This window comes from Leucoraja erinacea, unplaced genomic scaffold, assembly GCF_028641065.1.
Source record: "Leucoraja erinacea ecotype New England unplaced genomic scaffold, Leri_hhj_1 Leri_79S, whole genome shotgun sequence".
Lineage (NCBI taxonomy): Eukaryota > Metazoa > Chordata > Chondrichthyes > Rajiformes > Rajidae > Leucoraja > Leucoraja erinaceus.
The window spans coordinates 124,783-138,403 of record NW_026576729.1 but is presented as its reverse complement, the minus strand read 5'-3'; the positions used below and the strand labels follow the sequence as shown (position 1 = coordinate 138,403).

The 13,621-nt window shown below is 45.9% G+C and overlaps 1 protein-coding gene across 3 annotated transcripts in view; it reads left to right on the top strand.

The window, feature by feature from the left end:
• The window catches only part of LOC129694793 (disintegrin and metalloproteinase domain-containing protein 19-like), a 118,162-nt gene extending 105,690 nt beyond the window's left edge, over nucleotides 1–12,472 (top strand). For 2 of the 3 annotated variants that reach the window (XR_008723043.1, XR_008723044.1), the window contains 2 exons: nucleotides 2,054–2,204; nucleotides 12,111–12,472. Coding sequence is in view for 1 of the 3 variants with exons in the window: in XM_055631555.1 (XP_055487530.1) it covers nucleotides 12,111–12,132 (22 nt within the window). In the remaining 2 variants the exon portion in view is untranslated. The remainder of the gene's footprint in view (nucleotides 1–2,053; nucleotides 2,205–12,110) is intronic. The other variant, XM_055631555.1, reaches the window with a different exon arrangement.
• The last annotated feature ends 1,149 nt before the right edge of the window (nucleotides 12,473–13,621 follow it).

The following is a 13,621-nucleotide window of genomic DNA, read 5'->3' as shown; positions in this document are numbered from 1 at the left end:
CCCCTGACCAGGCACATTGCTTGTGTCTTTGACTCTGAAGACTGATGCAAAAAAGTTATTCAACTCCTCTGCCATTTCTTTATTCCTCTTTATCACTTCCCTAGCATCATTCTCCAGTTCTTGCCTCTTTCGTGCTCTTTATACTTCTGAAATAACTTTTGCTTTGTGTTATATTATTGGCTAGCTTACCTTCATATTTCTTCTTCTCTCCCCGTCTTGCCTTTTTAGTTACCTTCTGTTGTTTTATAAAAGCTTCCCACTAATCTTTGCCATGTTATACACCTTCTCTTTGGGTTTTATGCTGTCCTTGCCTTCCCTTGTCAGCCATGGTCGCCTCATTCTCCCCCTGGAATCTTTCTTACTCTTTGGAATGAAAAGATCCTGCATCTTCTGAATTATTCTGAGCAATTGAGTATTGTGAGCACCCCATCAGAAGAATGATGTGCTGGCCCAGGAGAAGGTCCAGAGGAGGTTTACAAGAATGATCCCAAGAATGAGTGGGTTAACATATGATGAGCGTTTGACGGCACTGGGCCTGTACTTAGTTTAGAAGAATGAGGCCGGACTGGTTACTCATTGAAAGGTACCAAATAGTGAAAAGCTTGGATAGAGTGGATGTGGAGAGGATGTTTTCACTAGTGGGAGAGTCTAGGACCAGAGGTCACAGCCTCAGAATTAAAGGACTTTCCTTTAGGAAGGAGATGAGGTGGAATTTATTTAGTCAGAGGGTGGTGAATCTGTGGAATTCTTTGCCATGATTTCCAGAATTTCCTGCCATTGCTGTTCCACCGTCATTCCTGCTAGGGTCCCCATCTAGTCAACTTTGGCCGGTTCCTCACTCATGCCTCTGTAGTCGCCTTTGCTCAGCTGTAATACCGACACATCCAATTTCACCTGCAGGTTAAACATTATATTGTGCTCACTACCACCTAGTGGTTTCTTTACCTTAAGTTCCCTAACCAAATCCGGTTCATAACACAACACTGCAGAATTTCTCTGGTAGGCTCCATCACAAACTACTCTAAGAAACCATCCCGATGCAAAGAAACGATGTAATTGAAGGCCCAAAACTATTTAATAGAGTGACACCCTGTTGAATAACATTAAAACTTATGGAAGGAAAGCGATGTAGCTGGACAATGACAAACGGCAGAGTGTGTGGGAGAGGTGTATCATCTGAGCTGAGGAGATGTATCTATGTAGAAAGTGGAAGAGAAACCTGGGCTTAGGGAACGTGTCTGTACCCAGATGATGTCAAGATTTCCATCCCTCTGAGTATAAATGTGTGATCTTTCCTAAAGTTATATTCCAAAGTCCTCGCGGTACTGAAATGCCATAACTGCAGATTCTATTTACTCAGTGCAAAAAAAAAACAAATGTTGGAGGGACAGGAACAGCGTCTGCGGAGGGCAATGGTCAGTTGGCATTCCAAATTGAGACATCACCTGGACTGAAAGCATGGAGGGGAGATAGCCAGTACAAAGAGGTGAGGGGGGTGAGGCAAGAGCTAGCAAGAAACATCACCTGTCCATTTCCCCGTCAGATGCTGCCTGAATTCCTCCAGCATTGTCTGTTCTACACAAGATGTGCTGATCTTTGTGCTTCCTCCAGCACTTTGTGTTTTTGCATCTGCAACCCCTCGTGTCTCTACTCCGTCAGTGTATGGACATGCCCTTTCTCTGCCTCTCCATGTGTAGACATGCCTTTGCACAGATAGAGATGTGGCTCAGGGAACAGATCTGCAGAGAGTGGCAGAGAAGTCCTATTGCCATTGATTCCAGACCCCTGCAGCAATCATGCTGCTGCTTTACTTGACGAGAGATTCTGATGGTTGATTGGAAACAATGACTCTGATATTCCATTTAGAAGCATAAGCTAAATAGCTCTTCCTCATTTATACTTACATTGTTTACCTTCTTACTGTCAAATGCTGTTACCTTTCCTTTAGCCCCTTATAATGGAGCTTACTGTCTCATTTACTGTGCACATGTCAATTGTCCTTGTCGATAATCCTTTGACTGGTGTAAAATTGATTTTCCTTCCCACTGTTTAGTTCCCACAGCTCCATGTATATCTCCCTTTCCACAAGGGAGTCCGATGCCCCATCTAGCCAGTCGAGTACATAGGACTGCAGCACCAGTGATGTGAGTCCAGTGGGAAGACGCTTGGCCATGTGCACCACTCAGTGAAGCCTAATCTACAGGGTATGTCTCAATCATCACATTCAAGGGCACGGTGGCTCAGCTCCGCCCCGCCCCGCAGTGAGCTGTCCTCAGTCTCAGGCAGCGTGGGAGATGGCACACCATCACAAAGACTCGTTCCATTTGCATACGTTTTGGTATTCAACTCAGAACCAACATAAAAACCTTTATAACAAGAGGAATTGAATATAGGAGCAAAGAGGTCCTTCTGCAGTTGTACAGAGCCCTAGTGAGACCACACCTGGAGTATTGTGTGCAGTTTTGGTCCCCTAATTTGAGAAAGGACATTCTTGCTATTGAGGGAGTACAGCATAGGTTTACAAGGTTAATTCCCGGGATGGCGGGACTGTCATATGCTGAGAGAATGGAGCAGCTGGCCTTGTACACTCTGGAGTTTAGAAGGATGAGAGGCATTCTCATTGAAACATATAAGATTGTTAAGGGCTTGGACACACTAGAGGCAGGAAACATTTTCCTGATGTTGGGGGAGTCCAGAACCAGTGGCCACAGTTTAAGAATAATGAGTAAACCATTTAGAACGGAGATGAGGAAACACTTTTTTCACTCAGAGAGTGGTGAGTGTGGAATTCTCTGCCTCAGAGGACAGTGGAGGCAGGTTCTCTGGATGCTTTCAAGAGAGAGCTAGATAGGGCTCTTAAAAATAGCGGAGTCAGGGGATATGGGGAGAAGGCAGGAACTGGGTACTGATTGTGGATGATCAGCCATGATTACATTGAATGGCTCGTAGGGGCGAATGGCCTACTCCTGCATCTATTGTCTATTGTCTATTGTCTAAAAACAGGCAGGATTTATGATATCGCCAGAGATGAGGGGCCAACAGCTACCAAGAGCCATGGGATTTTGGGGGGTTTTGACATATAGAAATACAGCACAGGAACAGGCCTTTGGCCCACCCTGTCAGTGCCAAACATTATGCCACTTTAAACTATTCTCCTCTGCCTTCACCCTCCCCATACCCTGTGTGTTCATGTGCTTGTCTCAATGCCTTTTAAATGTTGCTTTTGTATCTGCCTCACCCACCTCTCCGGCCAGTGTTTACCACCACCTGCTGCCACTCGCTTGCTCCGCACATTTCTTTAATTGTTTTCCATCTCACATTAAAACTACTGTATGCCTCCAATATTAGCAATTTTCACACTGGGTAAACGACCATGACCACATTCCCTATTTAAGCCTCTCATAATTCTATCAATTGTCAGGTTAACCCTCAGCCTCTAACACCCTAACAAAAACAATCAAAGTTTATCCAACCCAACTTTCTAGTGCGGGCAGCAGGCAGCCAACTCTTCTGCATCTTCCACTTGTGAGTGAGGTGCTGTTGTAGCCTGGCAGGATTACCTCTACCCTGTTATGGCCAGGCGTCAGCTCTTGGACAACCTCATACCTCGACCGACACATCAGGTCTACTTTTCCCAAGCCGTCACTGATCTGATCAACTCCACAGCCTCCAACCTTATCATTCTCCAAACCCACACTGCCTGTTTCTATCCAAAATCCACAAGCACCACTGCCCTGGCAGAGCCAGTATCTTTTCATCTCCGGCCTTTGTACAACTATCTATCTGCCTATCAAACACCCTCTCACCTTTATCCACCTATTACCTGCAGGCTTTGTCCATCCCCCTCCCTCCCCCCTCCCGCCCCCCCCCCCCTCCCACAACAATCAATCTGAAAAAGGGTCCCAGCCTTGAAACATCACCAATCAATGCTCTCCAAAGATGCTGTCTGACCTGCCTAGTTTACTCCAGCATTTGTGTCTTTTTTATGTAAACCAGTGCCTGCAGTTCCTTGTTTCTAGTCATAAACTAGGTAACTACAGACTGATGAGCGTTGCATCATTGTTAGGAAAATTAACGAAAATCCTAAGGGGTAGGATTTATATACATTGGAAATGTAGGGGCTAACGAGGGTTGGTCAGCATGGCTTTGTGCAGTAATTTGAATTTTGTGAGGAGATAACAATACGATAGAACTTTATTTTTCCCAGGAGGGAAATTGATCTGCCAACAGTCATAAAATCACAAAATACATGAAACATGAAATTAAAGTGATGAATGGAAAGGATTGGGCGATGTGCAAAGATTGGGGGGGAGTCAGTCTCAGTCTACCCCACGACAGAAGGGGGCAGAGTTGTACAGTTTGATAGCCACAGGGAAGAAGGATCTCCTGTGGCGTTCTGTGCTGCATCTTGGTGGAACCAGTCTGTTGCTGAAGGTGCTCCTCAGGTTGACCAGTGTGTCATGGAGGGGGTATTGATCCAGGATGCTCCACAGTTTAAGGATCATCCTCCCCTCCAAGACTACCTCCCGTGAATCCAACTCCGCCCCCAGGATGGAGCCAGCCTTCCTGAAGAGTTTGTTGATCCTATTGGCGTCCGCAGCCTTCGCCCTGCTGCCCCAGCACACGGCAGCAAAGAAGATAGCACTGGATACAACCGATTGCTAAAACATCTGCAGCATCTCACTGCAGATGTTGAAGGAGCGGAGCCTTCTCAAAAAGTACAGTCGGCTCTGTCCCTTATTGTACAGGGCCTCAGCATTTCTGGACCTGTCCAGTTTACTGTCCAGGTACAATCCAAGTTATTTGTACTCCCTGGTAAACTGCACATCCACACCATTGATGGAGACAGGGGACAGGGTGTTGCTCTCCTCCTAACGTCCACCACTAACTCCTTAGTCTTGGGGGCAGGCGATTCAGCCCACACCACTCAACAAAGTCATTGACTACGGCTCTGTATTCAACTTCCCTCCCCTCACTGATGCAGCTCACAATTACAGAGAAATCTGAAATTGTGAGTAGTAGTGACCAGTGGTGTACTAGTAGTAGCAGTAACTAGTGGTGTACTGGTAGAAGCAGTGACCAGTGGTGTACTAGTAGAAGCAGTGACCAGTGGTGTACTAGTAGTAGTAGCGACCAGTGGTGTACTAGAAGTAGTGACCAGTGGTGTACTAGTAGAAGCAGTGACCAGTGGTGTACTAGTAGAAGCAGTGACCAGTGGTGTACTAGTAGAAGCAGTGACCAGTGGTGTACTAGTAGTAGTGACCAGTGGTGTACTAGTAGAAGCAGTGACTAGTGGTGTACTAGTAGAAGCAGTGACCAGTGGTGTACTAGTAGAAGCAGTGACCAGTGGTGTACTAGTAGTAGTGACCAGTGGTGTACTAGTAGAAGCAGTGACTAGTGGTGTACTAGTAGAAGCAGTGACCAGTGGTGTACTAGTAGAAGCAGTGACCAGTGGTGTACTAGTAGTAGTGCCCAGTGGTGTACTAGTAGAAGCAGTGACCAGTGGTGTACTAGTAGAAGCAGTGACCAGTGGTGTACTAGTAGAAGCAGTGACCAGTGGTGTACTAGTAGAAGCAGTGACCAGTGGTGTACTAGTAGTAGTGACCAGTGGTGTACTAGTAGTAGTGACCAGTAGTGTACTAGTAGAAGCAGTGACCAGTGGTGTACTAGTAGAAGCAGTGACTAGTGGTGTACTAGTAGAAACAGTGACTAGTGGTGTACTAGTAGAAACAGTGACCAGTGGTGTACTAATAGTAGTGACCAGTGGTGTACTAGTAGAAACAGTGACTAGTGGTGTACTAGTAGAAACAGTGACCAGTGGTGTACTAGTAGAAGCAGTGACTAGTGGTGTACTAGTAGAAACAGTGACCAGTGGTGTACTAGTAGAAACAGTGACCAGTGGTGTACTAGTAGAAACAGTGACCAGTGGTGTACTAGTAGAAACAGTGACCAGTGGTGTACTAATAGTGACCAGTGGTGTACTAGTAGCAGTGACCAGTGGTGTACTAGTAGTAGTGACCAGTGGTGTACTAGTAGCAGTAACCAGTGGTGTACTAGTAGTAGTGACCAGTGGTAATAATAATAATAACAATAATAATAATATCTTTTATTGTCATTGCACGTAAGTGCAACGAGATTTGGTATGCAGCTTCCATCCGATGTGTACTAGTAGTAGCGGTGACTAGTGGTGTACTAGTAGCAGTGACCAGTGGTGTACTAGCAGTAGTAGTGACCAGTGGTGTACTAGTAGTAGCAGTGACTAGTGGTGTACTAGTAGTAGCAATGACCAGTGGTGTACTAGTAGTAGCAGTGACTAGTGGTGTACTAGTAGCAGTGACTAGTGGTGTACCAGTAGTAGCAGTGACCAGTGGTGTACTAGTAGTAGCAATGACCAGTGGTGTACTAGTAGTAGCAGTGACTAGTGGTGTACTAGTAGCAGTGACTAGTGGTGTACTAGTAGTAGCAGTGACCAGTGGTGTACTAGTAGTAGCAATGACCAGTGGTGTACTAGTAGTAGCAGTGACCAGTGGTGTACTAGTAGCAGCGACCAGTGGTGTACTAGTAGTAGCAGTGACCAGTAGTGTACTAGTAGCAGTGACTAGTGGTGTACTAGTAGTAGTGACCAGTGGTGTACTAGTAGCAGTGACCAGTGGTGTACTAGTAGTAGTGACCAGTGGTGTACTAGTAGCAGTAACCAGTGGTGTACTAGTAGTAGTGACCAGTGGTAATAATAATAATAACAATAATAATAATATATTTTATTGTCATTGCACGTAAGTGCAACGAGATTTGGTATGCAGCTTCCATCCGATGTGTACTAGTAGTAGCGGTGACCAGTGGTGTACTAGTAGCAGTGACCAGTGGTGTACTAGCAGTAGTAGTGACCAGTGGTGTACTAGTAGTAGCAGTGACTAGTGGTGTACTGGTAGTAACAGTGACCAGTGGTGTACTAGTAGTAGCAATGACCAGTGGTGTACTAGTAGTAGCAGTGACTAGTGGTGTACTAGTAGCAGTGACTAGTGATGTACCAGTAGTAGCAGTGACCAGTGGTGTACTAGTAGTAGCAATGACCAGTGGTGTACTAGTAGCAGTGACTAGTGGTGTACTAGTAGCAGTGACCAGTGGTGTACCAGTAGTAGCAGTGACCAGTGGTGTACTAGTAGTAGCAGTGACCAGTGGTGTACTAGTAGCAGTGACTAGTGGTGTACCAGTAGTAACAGTGACCAGTGGTGTACTAGTAGTAGCAGTGACCAGTGGTGTACTAGTAGTAGCAGTGACTAGTGGTGTACTAGTAGTAGTAGTGACCAGTGGTGTATTAGTAGTAGCAGTGACTAGTGGGATACCGTAAGGCTCGGTGATGCGAGCCTAGTTATTTACAATATATATTAACGATTTAGACGAGGGAATTAAATGTAACATCTCCAAGTTTGCGGATGACACAAAGCTGGGTGCTATGGATGCTATGAGGCTGCAGGGTGACTTGGACAGGTTCGGTGAGCGGGTAGATGCATGGCAGATGCAGTATTATGTGGATAAATGTGAAGTTATCCTCTTTGGTGGCAAGAACAGGAAGGCAGATTATTATCTGAATGGTGTCAGATTAGGAAAAGGGGAGGTGCAACGAGACTGGGTGTCCTTGTACATAAATCACTGAAAGTAAGCATGCAGGTACAGCAGGCAGTGAAGAAAGCTAATGGCATGTTGGCCTTTATTGCGAGAGGATTTGAGTGTAGGAGCAAGAAGGTCATACTGCAGTTGTACAGGGCCCTGGTGAGACTGCACCTGGAGTATTGTGTGCAGTTTTGGTGTCCTAATTTGAGGAAGGACATTATTGCTATTGAGGGGGTGCAGCATAGGTTCACCAGGTTCATTCCCGGGATTGCGGGACTGCCCTATGATGAAAGAATGGGTCGACTGGGCTTGTATTCACTGAAGTTTATTAGGATGAGAGGAGATCTCATAGAAACATATAACATTTTTAAAGATTGGACAGGCTAGATGCAGGAAAAATGTTCCCAATGTTGGGGGAGTCCAGAACCAGGGGTCATAGTTTAAGTATAAGGGGAGGTAATTTAGGATTGAGATGAGAAAAAACTTTTGCACCCAGAGAATTGTGAATCTGTGGAATTCTCTACCACAGAAGGCAGTGGAGGCCAATTCACTGGATGGTTTCAAGAGAGAGTTAGATTTAGCTCTTAAGGCGTAAAGGATTCAAGGCATATGGGGAAAAAGCAGGAACAGGGTAGTGATTTTAGATGAGCAGCCATGATCATATTGAATGGCGGTGCTGGCTTGAAGGGCCCACAGCACCTATTTTTCTATGTTTCTTTGTGTCCTGGACCCTTGTTGCCTGTGATTTATATTAACTAGGCTTCAGTAGGGTATAGTACAGAGAACCCTTACAGTCAATCTAGAGTTCCCTGAAAGTGGCAATTTACAGGTGTATTTGGTGATGAAAAGGCGCATGCTTGCCAGCCTTAGTTGGAGCATAAAATACAAACAATGGGAGGATATATTGCAATTTTACAAAACACTTCTTAATCCACAGTAGGCATAAGGAGCCGCAAACCACACTTCTAGTACTGTGTGCAGTTCATGTCAACAAACTATAGGAGGGATGTGGTCTAAATTATAGATCGCAGGTCTAGAGAGATGGCAAATAATTGCAGATGATGATATGGAAAATCATCTTGATTTCTCCTTAAAATAAGAAACACTCTGTTGTTCAAGGAAGGTTTAGGTTTATTATGGTCACGTGTAGTGAGGTACAGTGAAAACTGAACGGGTGAGGAGGGACATCGCTTCCAAGGAAGGCGATGGCTGGAGGCCCGCAGCAGTCAGCAGGTTGTCTGGATCGGGCACCACCCATAAGAAATAAAGCGCGGAGGGGACATAGAAAATGGCGACAAAGCGTGGTGCCACTCGCATACGAATGAATCAATGAATGAATGAATGGATGAATGAATGAATGAATACTTTATTGCCACATATGACAAGTTGGTCACAAATGTGACAATAAATGTACTGTACTATTAAACCATTGAGCACTTTGGTTAGGCCGAATTTGGAGTATTGTGTGCAGTTCTGGTTGCCCCATTACGGGGAGGATGTGGAGGCTTTGGAGAAGGTGCAGAGGAGGTTTACCAGAATTATGTCTGGATTAGGGGATATTTGCTATAAGTTGAAGTTCGCCAGACTTGGATTGTTTCCTCTGGAACGGCAGAGGTTGAAAGGAAACCTGATAGAACTTTATAAAATGATGAGAGACAAAGATAGGGTAGACAGTCAGAACCTTTTACCCAGGGTGGAAATGTCAAAGACTAATGGGCATAGCTTTAAGGTGAAAAGGGCAAAAGTAAAGGAGATATGCGAGGTATTTTACACAGAGAGTGGTGGATGCCTGGAACGCATTGCCTGGGGAAGTGGTGAATGCACATTCAATAGCAATAATTTAAAAGGCATTTAGACAGACAATGAACAGGCTATGTCCTCCAGTCCTAGACTCTCCCACCAGTGGAAACATCCTCTCCACATCCACTCTATCCTGGCCTTCCAATATCCGTTAAGTTTCAATGAGTACTTCCCCTCATCCTTTTAAACATCAGCGAGTACAGGCCCAGTGACGTCAAATGTCATCAAAAGTTAACCCAATCATTCCTGGGATAACTCAGCATTACATCCCTGTGTTTGTATTCTCCTCTCAAAATAAATACTAGCACTGTGTTTGGCTTCCTTACTACCCATTCGCCCACGCCAACCAACATCTACACTGGCCCCACCTGCCTGCATTTGGCCCATATCCCTCCAAACCTGTCCTATCCAGGCACCTGACGAAATGTTTTTAAAACATTGTGATAGTACCTGCCTCAACTCGGCCCTCTAGCAGATCCTTCCAAATGCCTATCATAATTTGTCGCTCAGTATAAGACTGTGCATTTACTCTAACTATCCCCCTCAACATCTTATACACCTCTATGATATCACCCACCATCCTCGAAAGAATAAAATCCCGGCCTGCTTAACCTCTCCCTGCCCTTGTTAGACTTCCTAAAATCCAACACCTCCATTTCCCTGTCTTAAGTTCCATCAACCATTCTTCAGCCCACCTGGCCAACTGATCAAGATGCGGGTGCCATATTTGATAGCCATCTTCACTATCTACAATACCACACACTTCTTCTTCTTCTTCTTCTTCTTCTTCTTTGGAGTTTTACGGCAGCCAGCATCCGCAATGTTGCATTGCTGCCACCTTCTGGCTTCATTCCACAGTACTCATGTCTTTATATTAGATCCTTTTTATAAGCCCAGAGGCCCTCAAGAAATCAAACAACAACTTTATTCCTTTTCCTTTCCTTCCACACTCTGGAATGTTCTTTACTGATATTTCTGTCAATCCAATTTTCCTAATTTCAATGATCATAAATCCTCTTTCTGTCTCATATCTCCTATATGCAACAAGGGCATGCTGAACAGTTTCTGGTTGATGGCATTCCTCACACAGCCCAGTAGGGTGTTTTCCCAATATTTTTAATGTGCTGTTCAGGTGAGTGTGTCCTATCCTCAATCTTGTTAATACTACCTGTTCCCCCCTCTTCTTGCTGTAATGCCCACTCTGTTTTGTAGCCATTCCTGATTTATTTTCTTCTACACAATGTGTTTTCCTTCAGATTTGGATAGTTGTAAGTTTACCTCTATGTTTCTTTTTTTTACAGCCTCCTTTGCTATTTTATCCACCTTTTCATTCCCTAGAACACCAATGTGTGCTGGGACCCACAACAAAGTCACGTCACTGCCCCTCCTTGTCACTTGGCTTAATAGTAGCAGGATTTCATAAACTAAGTCAGGCCGCCTATGGGATGCACCAGACCCAATACTCTGGATTGCAGATAATGAGTCGCTACATATTACTACTTTACATGGTTGCACCTGTTCCATCCACCGAACTGCGATCAAAATAGCGTACAGTTCCACTGTATATACTGTCAAATAGTTGTTTGTTCTTTTGTAAAGCTCAACATTCCTCCCCTGGACTACCACAGCCGCCCCTGTTGTTTCAGCTACTGGATCCTTTGATCCATCTGTGAAAATTAAGAGGTGTTCCCTGTATCTATTATCTATTTGGCTATGATATTCTGTCTTTAGGTCTGAATTGTTGTTCCTCCTTTTTGCCTCCCATATCTCTAGATCAACTTTTGGGATGTTCAGTAACCATATTGGCACAGATGGCCACAATACTGCAGGGCAGAACTCTTTGTCCTCTACTCCCATGTCCCTTGCCACAACTCCTCCAACCCTGCCGAAGCTTCCAGACTGAGCCACCCCTCTCTCCCAGCACTCCTATACTACCTGTTTTGTTGGGTGGTTCTCTCCATGACCCTTAAGGCTTAGCCAGTAATTAGCCATTAGTTGCGGCGCAGTCTCAACGGCATCTCCCCAGTTTCCACCTGTAGTGCACATACAGGTGACGTCCACACACCTCCTATACAGATTCTTAGATACCACACACTTTAATGTCACAGGGCATTAAGTATAAAAGTTGGCAAGTCATGCTGCAGCTTTATGGGACTTTAATTAGGCCATATTTAGAGCATGGTGTGCAATTCTGGTCTCCCCATTACTGGAACGAGGTGGAGTCTTGGGAGAGGGTACGGAGGAGATTTACCAGAAGGCTACCTGGATTAGAGGGTATTAGCTACTGGGAGAGGTTGAACAGACTTGGATTATTTTCTCTGGAAGGCTGGTGTTTGCTAGGAGATTTGATAGAAATATATAAAATTATAAGAGGTGCAAATAGGGTAGACAGTCAGAACAAATTTCCCAAGGTTGAAACGTCAAAGACTAGACAGTATAGCTTTAGCTGAGCTTTAAGGTGAGAATGACCACCCAAGTCAATTTAGAGATGTGTGGAGCAGGGTTTTTACACAACCTGGTGCCTGGAACATGCTGCCTGTGGTGGTGATGGAAGCAGATACGATACGATAGTGGCGTTTACGAGGCTTATCCGCAGGCTCATGAACAGGAGAATATAAAATCATGTGCCAATGGGGATGATTTAGATTGTTACGGTCCTGTGCTTTGTGTAATTTACTAAGTTTCTTATTCGCCTGCAGATTTATTGAATCCGCATCTTAGCCTTGATGACTCTGTACCAGACATTGCCACCAGAACTCACAGCAGCAGTGAAGAGCTGCCTGGGGATGAGAACATTCATGCCACCATGTCTGTCCCTCTGGCCTGACCCACATCTTTCAGCCGTCTTAAACTCGCCACCGCTGTGCCTGTTGAGCACATTCCCACACTACGTCAATACATTCTGCAATGAATAGGAACGATCCTTACCATGTATGATTTAGTGCATGTATGTTTTCAGTCATTCTGCTTATTTGTGTATAAATTATTTAAATATCCAACCCTGCGTTTTAATATATCAGATAGAATAGATTGGTTATTGTTATTTGATTTAAATAAAATATTCCCGTTATTATTTTTCAGCTTCTCATGATTTTGTAATACTATTTTTGTGGAGGTGGAGGGGAGGTGGTGGGAGGGGCTTGGGTGTAAGAGGGGTGGGGCTGTGGGCAGGGGCAGGGTCTGTGGGGATGGGTGGGTCTGTAGGGAGGGGGGGCGGGGCCTGTGAGAAAGGGTGGGGCTGTGGGAGAGGGGCGGGTTCTGAGGATGCAAGGCATTGGAGAGGGGAGGGGTCTGTGAGTAGGGTCAGGGCCAAAGATCATAAAGCATTTAATAGAAACATTTAAAAAAATAAGCTAAAATATGTGAATTGATAGATGAGCTATAGAGAGGTTGCACGGCAGTCGAGGTCACGACCCACTCAGTGCCTTCTGGAGTACACACGGTGGGCCCGTCTTCTGTCCCAGCATCCGGACTCCACGCTGACTGGTTCCACACTCGTCTGTCCCCGCGTCCGGGGGTGTCGGGGGTCAGTGGCTCTGGGTGCGCGGAAGGACCAGACTATCCCCAATTCTGCTGCAGCTGATGGGGATGTTGCCGGGTAGTGGGGGGGGGGGGGGGGGGGGGGGGCGCTTTCGGCCCACCGCCCGTGACAGTGTGACCCATGGGGAGACGGGGGACAGGGCAGCCGTGGCTGGACAGCGCTGGCCCCGGGGAGAGAGTAGGTGCTGTCAAAGGTCAAAGGTATGTTATTAGTCACATTCACATACACCCAGGTGTAGTGAAGTGAAATGCCTTTTGCCATTTTGCAGCACACAAAAAAAAGAATACAGACATAACACCAATAAGAGTCTTAAACACAAAGAACATCCCCCCACAATGGCTCCCACCATGAGGGAAGGCACAAAGTCCAGTCCCCAACCCCAGTTCACCCATAGTCGGGCCCATTGAGGCCTCCACAGTTGCCTCTACGGAGGCCCAATGTTCCAGGCCATTCTTGCCGGGTGATCTTGCTCTGGCGTCGGGAGAGTCCTCCCAGCGGCCTGGGAACCCTGGATCGGCCGCTTCCGCACTGGAGGCCGCGGCTTCCGAAGCCAACAAGGCCGCGCCGGTTGGAGCTCCACAACTGGCGATCTAATCTAGAGATCCCAGGCTCCCGGTGTAAAGTTCAGCGCCGCCGCCCGTAGCTGGTCGCTCCACAGTCCCGCAGCTC